Below are 23,828 nucleotides of genomic sequence, written 5' to 3' on the forward strand. Positions count from 1 at the left end.
ATTGAAATTCCGTTCTTTGATAGCCATAAGCTACCTTTTCTGTGTACCTTTAAAAAATAATAATAATATTTTGTATGCAGACTAATAAATCTGAACAATAAATATGAGAGCTACTTACAGTTAATTCACTTTAAAAAAATTATATTTATTAATTTATACTATTTTAATTTTTTTCTATATTTAAATAATTGTTTTCTACATTAATTTTTTTCCTGTTAGTATTTGTTTTAATATTGTAGAACTTTTGGTTGTAATTATAGCTGTTTCACTGTATTATTATATGGTGTTTTTTGTTGTTTTGTTAGTGTTTGTTAATTTTGTGTTCAGTTCATTTGTAATGTTGTTGTCAGTAGGTACATTTCTCGAATTAACTTGCCAGCGGACGAGTTCAGTGCATTTACCCCACCTTCTGTTGCTATGCAGCAAACAGTTAATTGATGGTTTATTCAAAGAGTCAAGCAGAAACATTGCCCAACAAGATTCTAATGCTAAAGCGGATGCGAGATCATGTTGCTCGTAAGCGATACACAAAACTGAGGCAGCAAAAGCTCACTGCCTTTTTTACTACTGACTAGTTTGTACCTATATTGTGTACAGTGTAAATACATATTACGTATGTGGTTTTAAGTGAAAATGTGCCGATAATAATTTTTAAACTCCATTAAAAATATTTTTGGTAAGTAGTAAGTACATACATGTTCTTTTTTATCTTTTCGCCCCACTCTGGATAACCTGAATTTTCATTAACTCGGATTGGCCCTGGTCCCATATGATCCAGGTTAATGAGGTTCTATTGTAAGAATAACTTACAACGCATGTACATAGTACATAAGTACACACCCATTGTTTTTAACTTGTGTGTATGGGAATAAATAATAGATGATTACAATTAGATTAAACTGGTACTCTTATTGCATTACAGATACGATCCCACTGCAGTACTTGACTTTTTGTGGGCCATGACCCACAACCCAAAACTGTGGCAAGGTCGGGAGAAGTTTACCCCCAAGAACCAAGCGTTGGAGAATGTGTTGCAGCTGACTCCCAACCAGGTGTGTGAACTGACCTGATTTATTTTTAAAATCTGGTTTCAAATCTGTCAATTACCAAGTTTGAAATCACTGTTAAGGCTTGGTCTCAATCGCCATGTTTTTTCTTCTTCTTCTTTCTCTCTCTCTCTCTCTCAAAAAAAAATTGAATTTGATTTGCTCCATATCTTTGTCTTCAGTAGAATTCTTAGCACAAGTTAAGAGTTTGTGAACGGTGTCTCATCTGATTGGGACGTAAACAACATGACCCTGTGTTGCTATGCTATATTTCTCTGTCTGCTGTAGAGGTGGCAGTCTCCCACTCCACATCTCCCCCTCTGCTTCTTGCTTGTATATAATTTTTCTACCCCTCAGCAGCAAGTTATTCTTTCCAGCTCGTTGTCCTTTTATAAAACTAGCACGCAGAAAAACTTGTGCCAGGCTGGTGGAATATATAAGTAGCACTTCAATTTACCAAGTGTCGGAAGCATGCTTTTCACAGACCTTACTCAGGAAAGTTTCTATAAATCAAAAGAAGGATGCAGCAGTAAGTACGCATCTTGTGAGCCAAAAAATCAATATGGACTATGCCACAAAGCCTAAGTTTACACGATTACATGCTAAACCATTGGTAAAGCATACACACTTATGATCAATGAATATAATTTAAGAGAATTTGCCAATTATAAAAGTCCAGATTTAAAAAAAAATGTACTTTTCTTGTGAAAATATATTGTTATTTGCTGAAATATGAAGACTGATAAGTGTCTTGTATTCCAAATACAGCGAAGAGTATGTTGGGAACTACAGCCATGCCGCATCAGTGATTGCAATAGATTATTGATCTTCATTATAGTAGTTTTAACAGGAATACCATGTGTGAAAATTCAAAATGTAACAGGAAACACTGTGTTGAAAATGGTAACCAACAGTAAGGATAAACTCCGAGCGAAACTGAAATCACCGGCCGTGCGGTGATGCGACTTTGTGGTCAAGGTAGGGGCGTAGCGCGGGGGGGAGGGGGGGGGGGTTAGAGGTTCAAACACCCCCCCCCCCCCCCCCCCTTCTTTAGCACCAAATCTTTAATTAATTTCTTATTCCTCACTCAAACAAATTTCATATTAAAATTAATAAAAAATTTTACCTTTACAATACTGTATTTGAATTTAAGTACCGGAAACTGCTAAAATAGCACTATTTTACACCTTAAAATCCAAATTTTCCCGGGGGAGGACGACCCCCGGACCCCCCCGCTTTAATACCCGGGGGGGGGTTGGGGGGGGCATGCTTCCTCAAACACCCCCCCATACACTAATATCCTGGGCTACGCCACTGGTCGAGGTGATCGGTGGGGATCAGAGTTGGTGCCGGAGTATGGAATGTGCCGAGCCATATGTGGTAACGTGCGTGCTGCTGCAGCTGCTGACCCTGGTGGACTACATGCTGGACGAGGCCCACGGCTGCGACGCGGGCGACGCGCTGGGCGGCCTGGAGTCCCGCCTGCCCCTCCTGCTGCAGTGCCTGGAGGGGGACGCCGAGGTGGGGCTGGTCGCCCGGCACCTGCTCCGGCGCACCGGGTACGTGCCCTCGCCCCGGGCTGCCACGTCGGGGACAACTGGAAGTGTCAAACATTTCGATGGTAGTCAGGAAAAATGGGGAAAAGTTAAGGAACTTACAAAAGTAGACAGGGAAAACTGGACAAGTTAGGGAATATAAAAAATGGTCAGGGAAAAACTTTCACAGAATTGAAAATTAGGGAGAACAATCACCCAGATTTTAAAATTTTTTATTCATATCACCATGTTTTGCAAAATAATTTTTAAATAATAAGTAATGAAATAACTAAATGTTTTTGGTTAAAATAGAATATGCTAGATTGATGTTATGTAAGCGAAATATTATGTTTTTAACAAGTTTCTTGTTTGTTTATTTTTTTAGTTTTGTGTCGTGTGTCAACAGGGACAAGGCAACTACAGCTCGACAATTTTTGTTACATCTGTACCTTCACATTCCAGCGGTGAAACACCACCTCAATGACTCGGAAAATGACATTCTGGTGCAAGATTCGTTCTTGAAAGGTCAGTGTTGCTTTAGACATGCAGGTCAAGCTTAGTTAAAAAAATAAATCTACAAAATAAATTGAAAACTATAAATTCTTGGTTTGTGAGTGGTACTGTACATTGGAACGAGGATAGTTGGGTAACATTTAGAGTCCTGCCTACCAGGGCCACACATACAGTGTGCAGAGCTTCAGTAGAAACCACGCAGTTTGAAGACTGTTCAAGATATTCAAGTGTTATCTGTGTTTGGAAAACATTTAAGAATGCACTGAGGATGGATGAGTAGTTTTATTTCTGTATTTTGTTTTGAAAACACTCAATGTGGGCCTTGCAGGAGAACTTTATCTTCACATCTCTATCATATGTTATGGTTATGACTCAGATATCATAGTTGACCTATGCACAATGAGAAGACTGCGTTCTAGTTCAGTCTCTCATGCTTAGAGGCGATACCATGCTAGAAGCACCAGCAAACATCACACTTATCATCCCGCCTCACTAACACAAATACACCCACGACTAGGTGAGCTTCTTGACATATACAGTAGAACCCGTTTATAGTGAACCCGCCTATAATGAATTCCCGTTTATTGTGAATTTCCGTCTCAGTCCCGGCAAAATGATGTGAGGTTATGTATTAATTTATTGGATATAGCGCACAACTTTTGTCAATGTTGATACGTTTTCCCGTGTACCACGAACAAATTTTGCCGACATAATGCACGTTTATCTCAAATATTTTCATTTAATTACAAGTTTTTTCACAAAACGTCTATTCTGAATCACATTGAAGTTTTTCTCCGCAATACGCTACTCGATTGTCCACTGTTCATATTATAAACAAGTCGTATTCGAGTGGCCTCGGTAGGATACGTGTAGCCAAAGATGGTGATCAGTTTGGTGAAAATAAAAAATAGTTTTCCCTTCATAGTTAAAGAATGGGCGAACGCGTGTACATTTAATATGTTATCAAAATTAAGCATAAATTACCGCCACACAAATACGTATGTACATTATAGCAGCAAATTCAATATTTTTAAGTCTCATTTTTATTGTTAACGTTTCAGACATTTTGATCGAGTAAGGTTCGTAAGACTACCACTAGATAGAACTCTGTGGACTAAATTTTTCCATAGAAAGTGAGAAAAATTTGTTCCAGCTTTAGCAACTGCAATACTAAATGATACGTAGTGATCTTTGATGCGCCAAACTCGTTACTTATCGTTTATTTACTTTTGACGGTAAAAAGAATTTCGTGTTAAGCTGCAAATGTGCTTCAATAAGAAATATGTACATAAAAAGGGATGAAAAACGCGGTAAAAAACATAAGGCATTATCTGTGCGAGATAAACTGGACATTATTGAAAAGATATACTCCAACCCCACTGTCCCGCACGTGTTAATAGCAAAGGAACTGGGAATTGCAACATCCACATTAAGTACAATATTAAACAAGCTGAACAAACTTCTTTCTCAAGCTGTGAATACGTCACAGAGTATTAAATGCCTGAAAAATGGAAAATACGCCGATTTCGAAGAACCATTAATAGAAAGTTTGTACATGTGTAGTGCATTAAAAATATCTGCATTTGCTCATAAAACTGTTGCTTTGAGTATTTTCATTCGTTCTTTTCTTGGCTTAGGCCAATGTGTAATTAAGATTTTGCTTTTGAGTATGTATTGTCAATATAAAAGTTTTCCCAGATATAAAGTTTCCCCTCTATAGTGAACATATAAACTACTCCCTTCAGATTCGTTATAACAGGGTTCTACTGTAATTAAAAAATATTCTTCTACTGAGTGTTTGTTATCCTTAACTTCCTATTGTGATTTTATTTCCATAACATGTGTAGAATATCAAGACGTGTTTGGTGCAGGGTGGAGTCGAAGCAGCTTGGACCATATGTCCCACAATGTGCTGTCAGCATTGACTGCCACGCTGCAGAGCAAAGACTGGAACCGACGTTCTCAGGAGTATGAACTGATGGCTCGCAAAATGGCATCCACCCATCCCTTACTAGTGCTCAGGTAATTGTAAAACTTAACATTATGAAAATCAATAAGTATAAATAAATTAAAGAGAAATGTAGTTGTTATGAAACATAAATTAGAAAAGGTAACTGGAGTGTAAGGTAAAAAGCAAAATGAGTTAAGATTGTCTGATATTATGGTTTTAGTTCAGTTTGACTCTTTAACTGTGTGTATTTTTTTTTTTTTTTTTTTTTTTTTTACTTATCTCGAATTTATGAATTATTGCTTACTTGAGGCATGCAACTTTTGTCAAATGGGGTGTTTTCCTTTGCTGCAATGCGTGTTTGTGGTCGAAGAAGTTTTTATTTGGTGCTACCATTAATAAAATTGAAAACTCAAAGTGCCATGTATTTTTTTATTCTCATAAAAACAAATATTTACAAATTGTCTGTTATTTCTCTGTGTCGTTATTTTTGCCAGCAACCCTTGACTGCTTGGAGCTGACTGCTACACTTTCTGTATTGTAATTTTTTTTTTTCAGTAGCAAAAGAGATCAAGTATTTTTGTTATTAAGTTTTTTATTTTTTTATGTTTAAGGTTTTATTTAATTATATTTCACTATCATTTATGTGACGATCCAGATACAAACACAAACAATTGCTATTTTAACATCACAATGATGTAACCACACAGGTTGTTCTTGACAGGGGCGCAACAACTAAATTTCCAAAGGGGGGGTCAATATACCTTTTTATAAAGAATCAATGATCCCTCCTATTGAAGCGGGGGGTCCGGGTGGAAAATGGTGCTATTTAAGCAGTTTTATTATCTAAAAATTGATCACACAGCACTTTCTTTGCCTCCGTTTGCCCCCGCTTCAAGGTTTCAGAGGGGGGGCAAAATACCCCCCCCCCCCCTGTTGTTGCTACCCCTGGTTGTTGACGAAGCACAGGTTGTTGAAGTCGCGCGTTGTGACGGTTGCAGGCAGCTGCCCATGCTGGCAGCGTCGCTGAGGGGGCGGGCGCACCTGGACGTTTCGGTGCTGCGCTCCAGGAACCACCTGAACCTGTTCCAGCAGGTGATGGGCATCCTGGAGCTACTCCAGCCACACGTCTTCCTCCCGGAGCACGAGACCGGGCTCGAGGACGTCTTGAACTGCTTCTTCTCCCTCTACAAGGTGCGTGTGTCTAGGGCAGTGATGGCCAGAGCCAGATTATCATTTTTGGTACTAATCCGAGGGCCCGAATTAATAACCTATTTTTCACCATTTTTTTTTATCTTACCGTATTTACCCATGCAAGGGTCACACATTCTATACTGATTTTTAGTTTTTAAAAAAAAAAAAGGTTGTGCAACTCTTGTGTGAGTTTTTCACTTTGGATATATAAAAACTGCACTGTGTGGTTCAGTATGTGCATAAATTACTAAGCCATGTTGGTTTTTAATAAATGTAATTCCAGGAGTGAGTTTGATTTGTTTAATCAAAATATCTTGGCAGTGGTGTGAAGCTCCCTGAGCAGCGTAGTTATTGTACATCTGCTGCCTGCCCGGTTGGTGCTGGAAATGACGTATATCTGCTGCGCTGCGATGGCGCGAGGAAGGAGGGGGAAATCTAAAAATAAACCAACCTGAGTGAGAGCAAGAATATGCTTTAATAATATTATGTGCAAGAGATGTATTTGTTTATAAGGATGGTAAGAATTTTGCTGAAACAGACATGAAAAATAATGTTTACATCTTATTTTCAAATGTACCTTTTAAGATTTTAAACAAAATCTCATAGTTGCCTTTACAGAAAACTGTGTAGTATTAACTTTTTTTTAGTATAGATGACAATGTATGTATAATTGTATTTGACCATGCTATATTTTTCAGAATCTTAAAATTCAAAAGGGTTGACCTTATTGGTTCCTTTTTTTTTTTTTTTTTCAGTACCATTGTCCATCCAAGGATCTCATTCCATTGCTGAATCGTCTTGTAGCCTTTCTTCAAGCATACATTTGTCATGATGCACACCGTGCGCCCCGATTTCTCCAAAAATATTCTAATGTACTGAAGTGAGTATATTAGTGTAGAACTGTAGAGTGCAAGATTTTTAACAGAAGCAGAACAGCATTTAAATTTTGATGATACCAAAATAATAAAAACCTGTCTGCATAGTCCTTAAATAATAAATCACACATGATTTATGTTTCTCTTTACTGAGGGAATAAGACTTTCACATTAATTAAGTGAAACTATTTCTACAATTAGATGCCTTCACTTAAAAATTATATCCCATGAATTAGTGATGTGTCGATTCTACTTTTCTCGGTTCTTGGTTCTCAGTTTTAGGTTAACCTCCACACAATTTCAAGTCACACCAAAGATACAGTATGCCCTAATAAATGGTGTGTTTGTTTAACATGACTCATCAGCACCCCACTTAACCATAATTAGACCACAAACAAGCCACTTAGCCCCAAGTAGCACAGTTGTTTCTTGTGTCACTAGGTGCAATTATATATATGTATAAAAAAAATAATCCCACTCATAACCTACTTGCACAAAATATTTTCAGATCAGCTAATTTTAATACTTATTTTTGAAAGCGAGTAGATATTTATATTCATGAAATAATGAAAAAAAACCTAACCCCTCAGAATATTATTGTCATTGAGTCATTTTGTTTGGCTTGAAAATCTGTGGCTGTAAAAAATTTGGTTGACGGGATGGAAGTGCTGAGGCTGTCTAGCATGTTATATGAAGGTAAAATCATCCTATTGGAGAAGGGGGTGGGAGTGAGGAAAAAACTCAGCCACTCAGTGCTGGAGGAATGAGAGAGACTGTGATGTAAAGTACCAGTCTTGTGGCCGTGAAGGCTTTTAGTGCGAGAGCAAGTAGACAGAACAAAGGATGTTTTTGTTTTGAATGCTGAATCAGCAGATACGTACTTGGTTGTCTTTTTTCTTCCTGCTTGATTGCAGCTTCTGCCATTCACCAGTGACGGGAGTTCATTTTGATACACTTTAATAATGTCTTGTTGACAATCTAACGAGTTTAATAACAATAAAACATAGTGGCCAATTAAAATGTATAATTTTTTTAGAGCTGTACTGATACGAATCGGCAGAAGCAGATTTTGCTGATATTTAGTTGAATCGGCATTTCTGCCAATTCATGATACGCTAGTTAATTTTTGGCCAGTATTATTTAAAAATGAAAGTGCCTGTTATAACCTAAAATTCCACCAGTACCCTTTTCACTTTTCTTACTACTACATACTTTTATCATTATTTCTTAGCTACGTGTGCCAACTGTACATATCTAACTTAAAAATCCTATATTTTAGTAACGTTCTTGAATATAATACATCGTAAGTAAATATATCACCAATACGGTAAAATTAGATACAAACAAAAACTTGCTTTATTTGGAGCATGGTTACCACTAAAAACAACGGAAAATACTATCTGCTTGAACTGCAATGACATGTTTGTAATATTGTGATGGAGACATTTTTTAATTAACTTACGTAAAGTTTTTAAAATTTAATAAAGAAAATAATAACCAAATAATATAGGACTTCATATAACATAAATTACTTTTACTGTTTCACATGCAAAGCAACCACATGGCATGCATTTCTGTATAAATTATTGGTACCGTAAATTTTTGCAGCCGCATGCTTTAAGATGGTATTGGAATTCCCTTTCTTGAATTATAAACATGTACAAAATGTCGCAAATTTTTATATTTAAATTTTTGTTTTTTAACTTTGTATTTCATTAAGAATATATTTTTGAGTTACCTATTATTAAATATCTTATTTTATATAATTACATATTAAATAATTAAATTTTCCAGCCTCCATTAGTAAATTCATGTTTTAGTAAGCAATTGACAGGTATTCAAGAATCAAATGAAAACATGCTATAGATACACGTTAAAAGAAAGAGGGGTTATGTTTCGTTTATAAACTAAAATGCATTCAGTTAATTAGTATTAGACAACTGTTGTTAGTAACTCAGTGTTACATTATGACGGTACAATTTCTTAACACACAAATACTTGCCAATTTAGTTTTATTGTTCCGAATGGTTAAACATGCTTATTAATAATTATTATATTGTAAAAATACAATATATTAGTCAAAATCATTTAAGAGCCATATTTGTTTGATAATATGTTATAGCTATGAATAAACAGAATACATAAAAATAAAACCATATAATCTTGTTCCTGTCTGTTAACTACTGTATTGCGAGCTCATCTCTTGCTAGAATCACAATAGAATGATAGCGGCGAAGCAAAGATTTTTAACTAATCAAGTTTGACGCATATATGACGTCAGCGTGACAAAAATTAAGGATGCGACAGGCTTCCCGATTAAAAATAGTTTTTAAATCCATTGCGACACTGTTGCGGCGTTACTGAAATGTGTTTCAGAATTTCTTTTTGAAAGATGGTTAAACAGGCGCATTGGTAATTCTATTATTATTATTGTATTTTAAGGTTTTGTTTACTAAATTCAGCTGTCAAATCTCTGAAATGGTTTGCGCACAGTAATTTTTACAATTGAATGTTAAATTTGAATTAAACAAATTTCTCTCAAAAATATCTATTAAAAGAAACCTGCAAGCATTGATGGCTGTCATATGTTTGGTGTATGTATAACAGTAAGACTAATTTAATATGCAATTGTTTATTTTTGGCTGTCGCATGGGTAAAAACGTATGGTTACAATCACGTGATATTTTGTAGGACCATTCCGATACCCAATATTGGTGTAGGATATCTGCTGGTATTCAGCTCGGCACAGGTATTGAAGATATCAGAAAAAATAAAAAATATACTCAGAATTTTGAATTTTTAAAAAATAATTTCTATGTATGTATATTTGTTATAGTTTGGTTTATTCAATAATTTTAACTACATTTTTGAACGCAAATCATACAAATTAATAACTTAGGCATTGTTTCACTACAACTAAATATAAATAAAGATGTTTACCTAATAAATAAGTGCTGCACAGTTTGAAAAAAACTTGCTTTGAATTTACTTTTAGATAAAATAATGATATTCTCAAACATATTTAAAAAACAAAAGTTCCAATAACTATTCATATAGTGCAAGATGTGTTTCTTCCCCAATGCCGGCTGCTCTACTCTGCAGCTCTCTTCCTCAGAAAGGGAATGACGAGGTTTGAGATGTTCATCCAGGTCTCAATGGCCAATTCACCACAAGGCGGTGGAATTTCAGGAGGTACGGCCAAGTCACGAGAAGCGTGGGTGTTGCGACGAAGCCCCTTCCAGGGTTATTGACATGGCAGGGGTTTTCCTCCAAAGTATTCACAAGGTTCCACTCTGCAGATGGTTCTTTGAGACAATGTCCGGTGCAAGGCAATTTATTGTACCCAACACAAATCACAAAATCTGGCCCCCGTAATGTATACTGACATCTGCCTCTATAGTACCAACTGTTAAAAGGACACGTAACTGACTGGAGGCAGAACTGCCTGCGATTATCTTGAAGACTTACTGCTGCGCCGGCCACACAATGCCACAAAGAGGCATCTGTAGACAGACGAGTCGACACGTCTGGATATTGTCGGGTACCAGCAGTTCCCTTTCAATGACAGGCATGACACGTCCATAAACTGATGGTCAGAAGCTCAGAACCTTTGCCTTTCAAGACAGGGCACCATTATAATCAGTGACAGGCAGGTGGCAGCAGCAGCAGCAGCGACGGGCAGGCTCTCTTAGCTGAAGGTCGCCTTTGTGTATCGGGAGGCCAGAACTCGCTGGGTTGTTGTAACAGTAACCCTGACAAGTTTCGAATCATTGGATTTTGCTGCTGCGCCAGGAGGGTAACATATGGAAAGGGAGAGCAGTGCTGATTGGGTAGGCGGGGAAGGGAGAGGAAGAGGTGCTGCCTCCCTCCCCAGGTGAGTCCCAGGTCACACGCAGCAGCACTGAGCCAGGCATGTATTGGGATGGTGACCATGCAGCTGCCCACACCCGGGCGCTGATAGAGATGGGCAGCCGGCGCCACAGCCACGAACAGCACGTATGGGGGAAGGGGAGGGCCGATGAGAACTGACGTCTGTCAGTACTTGTGTACATGGCACGCATCAAGTGTGGCCAGTGATTGTAAATGTTGATAGCAGCATCAGATATTGGGAATCGGTATCGGGAAACAAGTTGTCGTAACAGCCCTGATATTTCGCTGTAGTTTCGCCGTCTTCGCGTGGTGCCGTTGCGCTATCGTGATTTCAGCATTTAAGTGTCCGATGGCACCGCTGTTGAGGAGACGTCAAGCCGTGATTTCATTCGTTCTAATGACCTTTGAGAAGAACCTTGTGACCGCTGTGCCGGCAGTGAGTTGCAGATCCACCACCCCAACATGGCCAGTGTGAGGAACCTGCTGTCGGGGATCTCCCTGCCGCGCACCTCGCTGGAGGAAGGGGGCGACGTCACGGTGACAGCGGCGATAGCGCCGGCGCCCCCCCAGCCAGAGCCGCCACTGCACTGGACCTCCCTGCACGCCGCGCTCGGCAAGATGCAGGGCGAAGGTGAGTCAGCTCTCGGTCCATCCGTCCTGCGACACCACATGCTAGTACTGAGATGAGATGGTACCTACAATCAGGGTGTCCACAGTTAGTACTTTCGTACCAGATCTAGTACTTTTATAAGTTTTTTAGTGGTCTAGTACATTAACGCTCAGATTTAGTTTCTAATGACCAAGCTGTCGATAAGATGAAAAAAAGAAAACAAATAAAATAAAATGATCCTTAAGCTCTTGCTTATTGGACACTTCTTTTCTTATAAGCTAAACATCATGATTTACTAATCTTTACTGAAAGAAATCAATTTATTTTTTATTTCTGGTGTGATCTCAATTTACTTGTAATAAATACATGCACTAAATTTTTTTTTAATATTCTTATCTTTTTTATTAGCAGCAATTCAGAAAATGCTTAAAACATCCTGTATAACATTGTATAGCAGGCTGCTGTGGGCAGTCACCGAAACTATGAAAGCGAATCAGTGATGGCAATTAAACAAAATTGCATCCATAAGTTTTTTTTTTGTTTTTTAATTTTTGATCTATATATCTTTAAAACTTATACATTGAAACCCTTTCATTACACTTATGAAAAGACTGGACGAAAAGATGCAAAAGGACGAAATTTTAAACAAGAAGAAAATTTTTACTGCATTATTCTATTTGGTGATTTCCATTTCGTAGCTTAACTCAAGGAATTTTAAATTGCATCCATATTTGTTTCTTTATATGCACTGAAAACTGCTTCTTTCAAGAATGTCTTCTCAGATTGTTGCCAGGATGTGGTTTTTTTGATTAACAATTACTAATTTCAGAGTGTTGTAGTGCAGTTATAAAATAAAGGACTCTTGTTCAGGAGGAGGTTGAGATTGAACCCACAGCATGAAATCACTCCCTGCGCCTTATTCCTTACTGTAGGCTACAACCAATTTCCTCTCCAATTTCCATAGATTACGCTTGTGCGAGTCCATCTCTAATGATGTCGCAGTCAGCAAATATGTGAAATTCCAATAAAACGAAACAGATAAGTAAATGTACTATTTATTTTGATTTTACTACTTATCGACAAAGATGTCATTAGCATAAACCATCCAGGAAATTGAGGATGAAATCAGCCATTGCTTGGCATGATTTCAAGAAACATGATAATATTGAAATCAGTATTTATAGTTTGGGGTTTTACCATTGCAACAGATGAATAAAGGGTTATTTTAATATTAATTTTTTTGTTGTGGTTAAAAAAAATTTTCAAATTAGTAAACCACGTGAGTTTTATACACAAATGAACTAACCTACTGTAAAACTTTTTTTATATGTAGTATGGAACCAGGGGCGCAACAACTAAATTTCCTAAAGGGGGGGGGGGGGGGCAATATACCTTTTTATAAAGAATCATCGATCCCCTCCTATTATTGAAGCGGGGGGGGGGGGGGGTCATACCCCGGGGAAATTTTGTATTTCAAGGTGGGAAAATGGTGCTATTTAAGCAGTTTTACTATCTAAAAAATTGATTACACAGCACTTTCTTTGCCCCCCGTTTGCCCCCACTTCAAGGTTTCTGAGGGAGGGGGGGACAAAATACCCTTGCCCCCCCCCCCCCCCAACCTGTTGTTGCGCCGCTGGTAAGAACATAATACAACAGTGAGAGAATGATAATTGAACCCACGTCACATGACTGTGTCGCCGTGACGGGCGTGCGGGCCCCCAGACGTGCTGGCGGCGCTGCAGGAGCTGGACCACCTGTCGGTGCGCAAGCCGGCCGCGCTGGACGCCTTCGTGGAGGGCGTGGCGGGGCTCTTGCTGTCGCCGGCCGGCGGCGTGCGCTCCCTGGCCCACACGCTGGTGGCGCGCCACTTCAGGCACAGTCCCGTGGCCGCGGCCGCCGGCCCCGCGCTGGCCGCCTACCTGCGCTGCCTGGGCTCGGACCAGCCCGACGTGCTCAACACCGCCCTCGACCGCCTGCCCGACATAGTCCTCTGCGCACAAGGTGCAGTACAGTCGCCGTGTTCTGTATCATCCCAGCCGTTACCAGCAACCACTGCTGGAAATTTTTTTTGAAGACCTAGCAAATGATCTAACCATTGTCAAAAGCCTTAAAAAAAAAAAAATTTCAAGATATAATTTACTGGTTAGTTGAACCATAGTGTGGTGTGAAACCATCTACACTGGGAAAAAAAGCTGGAAAAACATAACCCCCCCCCCCTTCCCCCCCCCCCCCGAAAAAACGGTACCAGTAGGTAGGGGTCTGTGAGTACCCAGAAATAGGGAATTTGAATAGGATAATTGTATATTCAATTTCAAATTTTTGAATCGGAACAATTTTTTTTTTTTTTTTCAATTATTCGTTTCTGATGGGAAGTTTTAGTTTCATTAGCTGTCTCAACCTGTCCGGAACATCGCATCATAAATCTTTGGCTTTTGTGTAATTAAAAAGTGCAAATTAACAGTGTTGTATCGTTGACATTTTTCCATGTCAAGATCGTATCGCTGTGATCAATAGTTCATGACGTCATGATCACTCTGTCAGCCACATGAAGTACAGCGCAAACAGTTTTACACACGAGAGTAAAAAGTCTACACGACTGAAACTTTTAACATGCTACTTAATGATTTTTCAAGGGGTGTACGGTATGCGGACTTTCGGGAAAAATTTCAGGAAGGCATTAATTTTTTTTTTCTGTCGGAGGGAATAATAGCAAAAAATTGGGTAGATTCCAGTTGATAGACTTTATTGAACATATGAGTAAAATCTCCTTGCAACCCTTCATAATAAAGTTGAGAATGCCATCTACTTGGGTTGTTTTTGTTGGTTTTAGACATTTGATTGCCCAAAGAATATGGCTGATGGTAATGGTGTGTCATAGGTGGCATCAAAAGAGTTTCATATTTATGCATCTGTGGTTGCAACTGCTTATCATTTAGCTGGTCATAAAAGTGTTTACCAAAGGAATTAATCACAGCAGCTGGATCTCTTATTACTACATTATTTTTTTGATGGGGAGGATTTAATCTTGTTATTTACATTTTCAATTCATATGTTTATTATTTTAACTAATTTCTTAAAATATGAAAACTTCTCATAATTATATACTTTTTTATATACTGCCTAAAGAAGTGTTCGTTGCATAAGATAAATAAGATTCTTTGAAAACCAATGTTGGTATTTAATTTTAATTATTTAATAATAATAATTATTATTATTATTCTACGGTGTTAATTATCTGAAAAATGCCACCAAGCAGTATTTTTATTTTAATAATGCATACAAGCCACTAATTAGAGAATTAAACGTGCTGTAGCGGACTGCTTGTGTTCTGTTGGTTTTGCAGAACAAGCGCTGCCGCTGCTTGAGAAAGTGTTCTCTCTGGGAGTCAGCTCCAGGATATGCACAGCTTCGCACATCAGTAAAACAGTCGCTCTGCTGAACACCCAGACCGGCTGCTGAACTTTGTACTTTCCATTCAGTATTTTGTATGAAAATTCATATTTATAAGTGACAGTAAATAGTACAGAGCTTTTTACTTTGTTTCGTTGTGATTTCTGTAACCTAATTAAAATCACTATTATTGAAATCAAAAATCTCATTATAGCAACTAACAAACAAGGAATCATTTTTGGTGAATTGTAGTGATATTTATTTTCTTGATAATGAGTTAATGACCAGTGGTTCACTAACATCAGTTTAGGATGTTAACAGTGGTGTAAAGTAAACTACAACCCCTCAATTTCTAAGTAATGCTTAATTAATGTAAGTATTAAAAAAAAAATTGAGATTATTCTCATATATAAAAATATGTTTGTTTTTACAGTGTTAAAGTAATATTTTATAACTTTTCACTTAAAAGTATGGCTTGAGTCATTGAAATTTGCGTTAGCGATCTAAGCGCGAGTAAACTTGTTATAAGTCATTTCTAGCGATAAAATACTTGGTACCCTACACATTGTATTAGTTGACATACAGTTGCTGAATGCATGGAGTAAAAAAAAATAAAAGGCAGCCTGATGCATAGTCAAGTAAATAGCACTCTCTCCTTCCCCTCCCCCCAACCTTTCATCAACTTGTTTTAATGACTATGACTCTCTACTCATACTCTTTAAGACTCCTGGGAGTAACTACCCTCTTGATGTAACAACCTGTTTTTTGGTTTTGGGGGGCCGTGGGAAATTTGGTGGTTAAAAAGCGTGTCTACAAGTCACTAGAAAGTTAAGAAAAAGTAATGAAACTAAATGCCACAAAGTCCCAAAATGAACAGTAACAGTGTTGGAAGTCAAGAATTTCCAGCAGCTGTTTGCTAATATACATGTTATTATTTGACACCTCATTACAGTTCATCATCTCGCAATGAATACAAATAGTTGATATCTGTCGAGATAAATTATGGAAATTATCTCTAAAGGTTTTAGCTTTACAACATAAAACTAAAATTTCCTATGAAGTCACCAAGTTGGTTCTGTATGTACCGTATTTACCTGCGTAAGGGTTGCATATTTTATTCCGATTTTTAATTAAATAAAGTGTTGTGCGATTCTTACGCAAATTTATACCTTTAAGTACAAAGATTTTTATTATTGCAATGTCTCTTGAGTATGTGTGTAAATAACTCTGCTGTGTTGGTTTTTAATAAGTATGTTACGAGTAAGTATACAGTAAATTGTTTAGTTAAAATATCCGAGCAGTGCTTGAAAAGCACCATTGTGCTAAGTCAGTCCGGCCGCCCGCCAGTCACCCAGTCGCAGCTGGCACCGGCGAGTGATGTGACTTGCTGGGCTGGCATTCGGCTGGAGGAGGGGGAATATAAAATATACGCAGGGGCGACTCTTGTGCCGTGGGAGGGGGGGGGGGGTTGAATACGTTATTTGCATTGCGGACACTCTGTTTAAATAAACAAGAAAATAGGCTGACAGGTAACTAGTTACATTTATTTTAAATGCTGTGTGTTTTGATTTACTTTGCAAGCATTGTACTACCTGCTGCTAAGGTGGGGTCACACATGCCATGTTATTTTCTCATTATAACTACTTCTATTTCTATAAATTAAACCTAAAACTAGTTTGCAATTGTTGTCATCATATATATTTCTAAGTTTTATATAGTTGATGTAAAAGTTGATACCAATTACAAACACTTGCGCAAGTTAAACTTGTTACATGTCACATGTGTTATCAGTTATCACCCATGTAGTTCTCAGCATTTATACATGTTTACACCCTCGCCACTTTAAGGCATCATTAACGTGGTTGGGCAAGCAGTCCTGCTGTCAGAAGGGCATCTGGGCGCTGTCGTGTCGTGACCGTTGTAACACCCCTCGTGCCTCAAAATAGAATTATTTGGAATTAATTAAAAAAGAGCCTTGGAAACATGTTGGATAAAAAAAAGTTAAATAAATTGATTTACCAGAGGCGACACGAGGTGGGGAACAAACAAAATTTAGGAACTTCCTGTAACAAGCAAGGAGGAAGTTGGGGGATCATTAAAATAAATAAATAAAAACTACACGATTAACTTGCTCTATAGTTTCCCTGTTTTATTTGCCCTGATGAATTTTCTTGTTTCCATTATTTTACATACAAAAGGTTTTAACAATTTTCAAAGATTAACAAAAGAAAAACGAAAATGGGCCGGCCCGCGCTTACTGAAAACAATTTACATTCTTAGTTTGAAATATTTACATTTGCATTATGAGTTTCACACCCAAAGTTGGATGGATCCGATGATTACATTGATAATTAGTTCTATTCGTTTTACATTTTCTTGAGAAAAACACTGGTCGCTGGTGGGTTGGTCATCCGCTTAAGATAGTTCGTAGCTAGGTAAGGGGGAAATGTTGAATTTACATTACCACCCGGGGTCTTCAAAACGATCACGTCGGGTAGTAGAAATGTTTCTTCTAATGTGACCCACGGAACAGGAAAGGGGGGGGGGGGGGGGGGGGCCACGAGATGGGAGCATCAGTCTCTCCCTGTCATCGACCCTGTCTGCAACAGTCCAAATCAAACCTGATTAGAACTTGTATACAGGCAGTCTATGGGGCAGAAAATGCCCAAAAAAAATTTAAAGGAAAAAAAAGGGGGGGGGGGGGGGGGTCGCGAATTATCACTCACCAAAACAGGGGAGTTGCCCAGCACGCTGCAGTCGTGGAGTCAGCCAGGATCTGGAGCTCGCGAATTGCGCGGCAGGGCGCGGATGATTTCTTCATAATAATGATTTGACGTCGACCCAAGTGTCTCCTCGGCTCCTTCAGGCCGTTATGCCTCGTCAACGTCCTCCATAGTGTCCCCCAGTGTGTGCATCGGCCAGGGACGCACCCGCGTGTGCCCTAGCACGCCAGTGATCCAGTATTAGTGTATAAAAGATTCTATGTTGTATATATTTTTGCCAAATGACTGTGACTTTTTAATAAGTGTGTAAATAATGTAACTGTAATGTATTTATTAGTAATAGTCTTGTAATTCTCGTAATCATGTCGCAGTGTCTGTATGTAAGCGCGGCCTGGCGCTCATCCGCGTCGCGAGGGGTGGCGCTCTCCCACGCCGGCCGATTTCCCCTCCACTCCCCCGCCGCCTGCGCGCGACGGTCCGCGGACGAGCGGGGGAGAGCAGTAGTTGAACTCAGGACTCGAGCAGCGGCGGACGTGCGCTCCGCTCCGCGCTGATCGCGAGACGGGTGTCGAGCTCACGGTCCGGCGACACCGCCGTAGGACGAGCATCTTTCGCAGCAGCCGTGCTGCCCACGACGAGCCGCCCACGCGAGTGGGTGCCTGAGTTGCGAGTACGTAAGTTACGTCACGCATCACGTATTACGGGACGCGTAAGCTTCGTTACGCGTCGCAGAACTTTCGCAGACGTTACGAGTCAGTACGTAGGGGCCGCGCACGCGTCACGTGCCGTTACAACATAGTTGACTATCAGGAACTTTGTTACGTGGATAAAAGCCGGTACGCGTCGGGACGAGTGGGCCGTACGAGACGGTCTCCGGGAGTCCGGGTCATCGTGGGAGAGGCGCGCAACCCGCGACGGATCCGCCAGGCCGCGGCAAGCTCTCTGAACGCAATAAAAGAGCTCGTGAACCGATTAACAGCGAGTGGTCTTTTCGATCTACCTGTCACTCTACCTCACCATCCCTCCAGGTCCCACATTTCCAGGTCCCGGCCACGTCGGCCTGGACCCACACCTCTCCGACGAGAACAGTATGGGCATAACGGACATTTCTAGCAAACAGGGAAATAGGGACCAGAAGCCGAGGGACGTCATTTGGCGCCCAACTAGTGTGGCCGTAAGCACGCAAGCGCACGCAAGCGCACGCAAGCGCACGCAAGCGCGCAGATGCAGGACAGGACGGAAGCAGGTGCGACCGCGCGGCGTGGGAGCGGCGCGATCTCGAGACGGCGCGCCGGCGCGCCGGCGGGAGATAATGCAGCGCGGGAACGGCGCGAACACGAGACGTCTCGGCGAGAGATACCGCGGCGTGAGAGCGACGCGAACTCGAGACGTTCGGCGTAAGATAACGCGACGTGGGAGCGGTGTGAACCGGAGACGGCGGGCGACGCGACAAGGATCGGTGGCGCGACAGATAACGTGTCGTGGGAGCGCCACGAACCTGAGATCGCGACGCAGCAGGGATCTTCGGTGCAAGATAACGCCGCGGGAAGACACGGACTGAATTACCGAGCAGCGAGACTTACGATAAGCATGGACGACTTCCAGGAAGCGTACGAGACATGGGCGGAAGCCGACTTCCCAGAGCCCGACGAGAGCTGCGAGCACTTCGCAGATTACGAGTGCGGCTTTTGTTTTGAGTACCGGGCGTATGGTAGGACAATGTGCGGTGCGGACTCGTGCCCCGGCGGGACATCGGATGGGCGGATCTGCGGGACGTGCGGGAATCTGTGGCACGGGGAGTGTTCACAATTGGTCGCGCGAGAAGAGGAATGGATGTCCTGCTTTACGTGTGACCAGTGCCGAGCGAAACTGGGTGTGGCTGGTGCCGCAAGTGTCTCGACCGCGAAGGTCGAGTGGTCACACTGGGCGGGCGCCATCACGCTGCAGGAGTCGGCGATACTTCCAGTGCCACTGCAACCGACGCCGCCGCCGACGCTGCCCACGACGCCGCCGCCGACGCTGCCTCCGACACCTCCTCCAACACAGCCCCCGCCCTATGGGGTGGAGACGCCGAGCAGGACATCGCTGAAGACGGAGGAAGCCGCGCCCGTCCAGCCCCTGTGGCACGACTGGCACGCGACGTCCGGGTGGATACGGCAGGCCGACTCAGACACGCCGCCCCTGACGCCGCCGCCCCCAACTGCCATAGGGGCTCACGAGGGGCCTACGCGGTGCGAACCGGCTGTGCTGACACAACCGCTCTGCACACACGAGGGCGTGCCGCGACCACTGTCACGTGGGACACCTTAGACGCGACGCCGCCGCCTGTTGCCGCGCGCGACGCGAAAGGTGCCACGCCCCCTCGGGCTGTCACGTGGGCCACCTTGGACGCGACGCCGCCGCCTGTTGCCGCGCGTGACGCGAAAGGTGCCACGCCCCCTCGAAGTGTCAAGTGGGCCACCTTTGACGCGATGCCGCCGCCTGTTGCTGCGGGCGACGCGAAAGGTGCCACGCCCCTTCGGACTGTCATGTGGGCCACCTTTGACGCGACGCCGCCGCCTGTTGCTGCGGGCGACGCGAAAGGTGCCACGCCCCCTCGAAGTGTCAAGTGGGCCACCTTTGACGCGACGCCGCCGCCTGTTGCTGCGCGCGACGCGAAAGGTGCCACGCCCCCTCGGACTGTCATGCGGGCCACCTTGGACGCGACGCCGCCGTTTGCTGCCGTGCGCGACGCGAAAGGTGCCACGCCCCCTCGGACTGTCACGTGGGACGCCTTTGACGCGACGCCGCCGCCTGTAGCCGCGCGCGACGCGAAAGGTGCCACGCCCCTTCGGACTGTCATGTGAGCAACCTTTGACGCGACGCCGCCGCCTGTTGCTGCGGGCGACGCGAAAGGTGCCACGCCCCCGCGGACTGACACGTGGGCAACCTTTGACGCGACGCCGCCGCCTGATGCCGCGCGCGACGCGAAAGGTGCCACGCCCCTTCGGACTGTCATGTGGGCAACCTTTGACGCGACGCCGCCGCCTGTTGCTGCGGGCGACGCGAAAGGTGCCACGCCCCTTCGGACTGTCACGTGGGCCACCTTTGACGCGACGCCGCCGCCTGTTGCTGCGGGCGACGCGAAAGGTGCCACGCCCCCTCGGATTGTCAAGTGTGCCACCTTTGACGCGACGCCGCCGCCTGTTGCTGCGGGCGACGCGAAAGGTGCCACGCCCCCTCGAAGTGTCAAGTGGGCCACCTTTGACGCGACGCCGCCGCCTGTTGCCGCGCGCGACGTGAAAGGTGCCACGCCCCCTCGGACTGTCAATTGGGCCACCTTTGACGCGACGCCGCCGCCTGTTGCCGCGCGCGACGCGAAAGGTGCCACGCCCCCTCGAAGTGTCAAGTGGGCCACCTTTGACGCGATGCCGCCGCCTGTTGCTGCGGGCGACGCGAAAGGTGCCACGCCCCTTCGGACTGTCATGTGGGCCACCTTTGACGCGACGCCGCCGCCTGTTGCTGCGGGCGACGCGAAAGGTGCCACGCCCCCTCGGATTGTCAAGTGTGCCACCTTTGACGCGACGCCGCCGCCTGTTGCTGCGGGCGACGCGAAAGGTGCCACGCCCCCTCGGATTGTCACGTGGGCCACCTTTGACGCGACGCCGCCGCCTGTTGCTGCGGGCGACGCGAAAGGTGCCACGCCCCCTCGGATTGTCACGTGGGCCGCCTTTGACGCGACGCCGCCGCCAGCTGCTGCGGGCGACGCGAAAGGTGCCACGCCCCTTCCATCTGTCACGAGGGTCCCGGACTCAGCAGGTCAGTTCTCCAGTGCCACGGCCCGGTGCTTCATGTCCATTTGAATAAATTTGAGGCGTTGACGGACATAACGGCCTCGTCGGAGGGGGGGCATTTGACGTCGACTCAAGTGTCTCCTCGGCTCCTTCAGGCCGTTATGCCTCGTCAACGTCCTCCATAGTGTCCCCCAGTGTGTGCATCGGCCAGGGACGCACCCGCGTGTGCCCTAGCACGCCAGTGATCCAGTATTAGTGTATAAAAGATTCTATGTTGTATATATTTTTGCTAAATGACTGTGACTTTTTAATAAGTGTGTAAATAATGTAACTGTAATGTATTTATTAGTAATAGTCTTGTAATTCTCGTAATCATGTCGCAGTGTCTGTATGTAAGCGCGGCCTGGCGCTCATCCGCGTCGCGAGGGGTGGCGCTCTCCCACGCCGGCCGATTTCCCCTCCACTCCCCCGCCGCCCGCGCGCGACGGTCCGCGGACGAGCGGGGGAGAGCAGTAGTTGAACTCAGGACTCGAGCAGCGGCGGACGTGCGCTCCGCTCCGCGCTGATCGCGAGACGGGTGTCGAGCTCACGGTCCGGCGACACCGCCGTAGGACGAGCATCTTTCGCAGCAGCCGTGCTGCCCACGACGAGCCGCCCACGCGAGTGGGTGCCTGAGTTGCGAGTACGTAAGTTACGTCACGCATCACGTATTACGGGACGCGTAAGCTTCGTTACGCGTCGCAGAACTTTCGCAGACGTTACGAGTCAGTACGTAGGGGCCGCGCACGCGTCACGTGCCGTTACAACATAGTTGACTATCAGGAACTTTGTTACGTGGATAAAAGCCGGTACGCGTCGGGACGAGTGGGCCGTACGAGACTGTCTCCGGGAGTCCGGGTCATCGTGGGAGAGGCGCGCAACCCGCGACGGATCCGCCAGGCCGCGGCAAGCTCTCTGAACGCAATAAAAGAGCTCGTGAACCGATTAACAGCGAGTGGTCCTTTCGATCTACCTGTCACTCTACCTCACCATCCCTCCAGGTCCCACATTTCCAGGTCCCGGCCACGTCGGCCTGGACCCACACCTCTCCGACGAGAGCAGTACGGGCATAACGGACATTTCTAGCAAACAGGGAAATAGGGACCAGAAGCCGAGGGACGTCAGATTAAAAGAAAAAAAATTTTGAAGGCAAATAATTAAACTATGCAGACAGACTAATCTACTAGAATTGACTTGAGGGATAGCATCCCTTATGCAAAGCGACTACATAGTCGTTAGCGGTCGGATGAAGTCTTGCCGATTCGCCGATACTCGATGGAGATCTGTCGGCAGACGCGACGCGAGTAGATCTGTGTCGCGGCAAACTGCGTCTCGTAATTAAAAGTGCCCGCCGGCTCTAACAGGTGGAGGGAGGTCTGGGCCGCCGAAAGATTCCGAACTTGCCCGAATGCGGGCGAGAAAAAAAACTCTAGCAGGAGTCTTGAAGTTGGCCTCACTGGGCGACAGTAGAGAACTCTGTCGGAGGGGTCTGAGTTGAAAACAATCGACTCGCGCCTGGCGTCCATATAACTCAAGGGAAAGCAGGTGCTGCTCTCTGGCGCCCTAGAGGGTAGGTTAGCGGAGAAGTTCGCGACTTGGTCGCTAGGTGGCTCTTGTGTTCAGTTTTGGCACACTCGCTTTTGCGAGAAGACCTTGAGAACGGTCACTGTTGCCCAGGGGGTTACGACCGGTCATTGGTCTTACTTGGAACTGCGAAGGGGGGGGGGGGGGGGGGGGGTAAAATGCAACGCTGATGGGAATCTACGTCCCGTCGTGGCTGCAGAGGAGCGAACATAACACTAACACGTGATGAAAAAAGCCAATCTCAGCTCGTCTCTGCGAACTGGTCGCCTGCAAGCTACAGGCTTGTCTATGCAGTTAGGGTCACGAAGAGAAATGATATTACAGGCTTGAGGCGTGACTGAAGGCGGGGGAAATGGTAAGCTGTCTGCCAGTCAGGGATTAGGCCAGCAAAATATCCGATACGCCGATGGAAAAGGGGCTTCAGAGCACTGAGACAAAGTTTAACTCAGAGGAGTACACCAGACTAACAAATTAAAATCACACTCTAATAGAGCAAATAAAATTTCCACACAAAAATTTAAAATCATAATAAAAATTTAAAATATATCGTGTCGAAATTACTAATTAACGGCACACCGTGCACTATGACTTCGTGGTTAAAAAACATATGTTATTTTTCATGCTATGTAGTATCTTAATGTCTTAAAACTAGTTTGTATTTTAATCAAATTTTGTATATCATAAATAATCTCTATCTGATGTTCACTAACACAAGGAATACAAACACA

The 23,828-nt window shown here is 43.7% G+C and overlaps 1 protein-coding gene across 3 annotated transcripts in view; it reads left to right on the top strand.

The window, feature by feature from the left end:
- LOC134534738 (integrator complex subunit 1) overlaps window positions 1–15,126 on the top strand; it is a 122,690-nt gene extending 107,564 nt beyond the window's left edge. For 2 of the 3 annotated variants that reach the window (XM_063373241.1, XM_063373243.1), the window contains exons 29-37: window positions 923–1,052; window positions 2,448–2,605; window positions 2,988–3,106; window positions 4,966–5,116; window positions 6,044–6,236; window positions 6,992–7,116; window positions 11,419–11,612; window positions 13,314–13,592; window positions 14,935–15,126. In XM_063373241.1, coding sequence (XP_063229311.1) covers window positions 923–1,052; window positions 2,448–2,605; window positions 2,988–3,106; window positions 4,966–5,116; window positions 6,044–6,236; window positions 6,992–7,116; window positions 11,419–11,612; window positions 13,314–13,592; window positions 14,935–15,050 — 1,465 coding nt within the window. In that variant the 3' untranslated portion in view covers window positions 15,051–15,126. Of the gene's footprint in view, window positions 1–922; window positions 1,053–2,447; window positions 2,606–2,987; window positions 3,107–4,965; window positions 5,117–6,043; window positions 6,237–6,991; window positions 7,117–11,418; window positions 11,613–12,555; window positions 12,936–13,313; window positions 13,593–14,934 lie in introns of those variants that run through there. The other variant, XM_063373244.1, reaches the window with a different exon arrangement.
- The last annotated feature ends 8,702 nt before the right edge of the window (window positions 15,127–23,828 follow it).

The sequence above is a fragment of the Bacillus rossius genome, chromosome 8 (genome assembly GCF_032445375.1).
Source record: "Bacillus rossius redtenbacheri isolate Brsri chromosome 8, Brsri_v3, whole genome shotgun sequence".
NCBI classification, from domain to species: Eukaryota; Metazoa; Arthropoda; class Insecta; order Phasmatodea; family Bacillidae; genus Bacillus; species Bacillus rossius.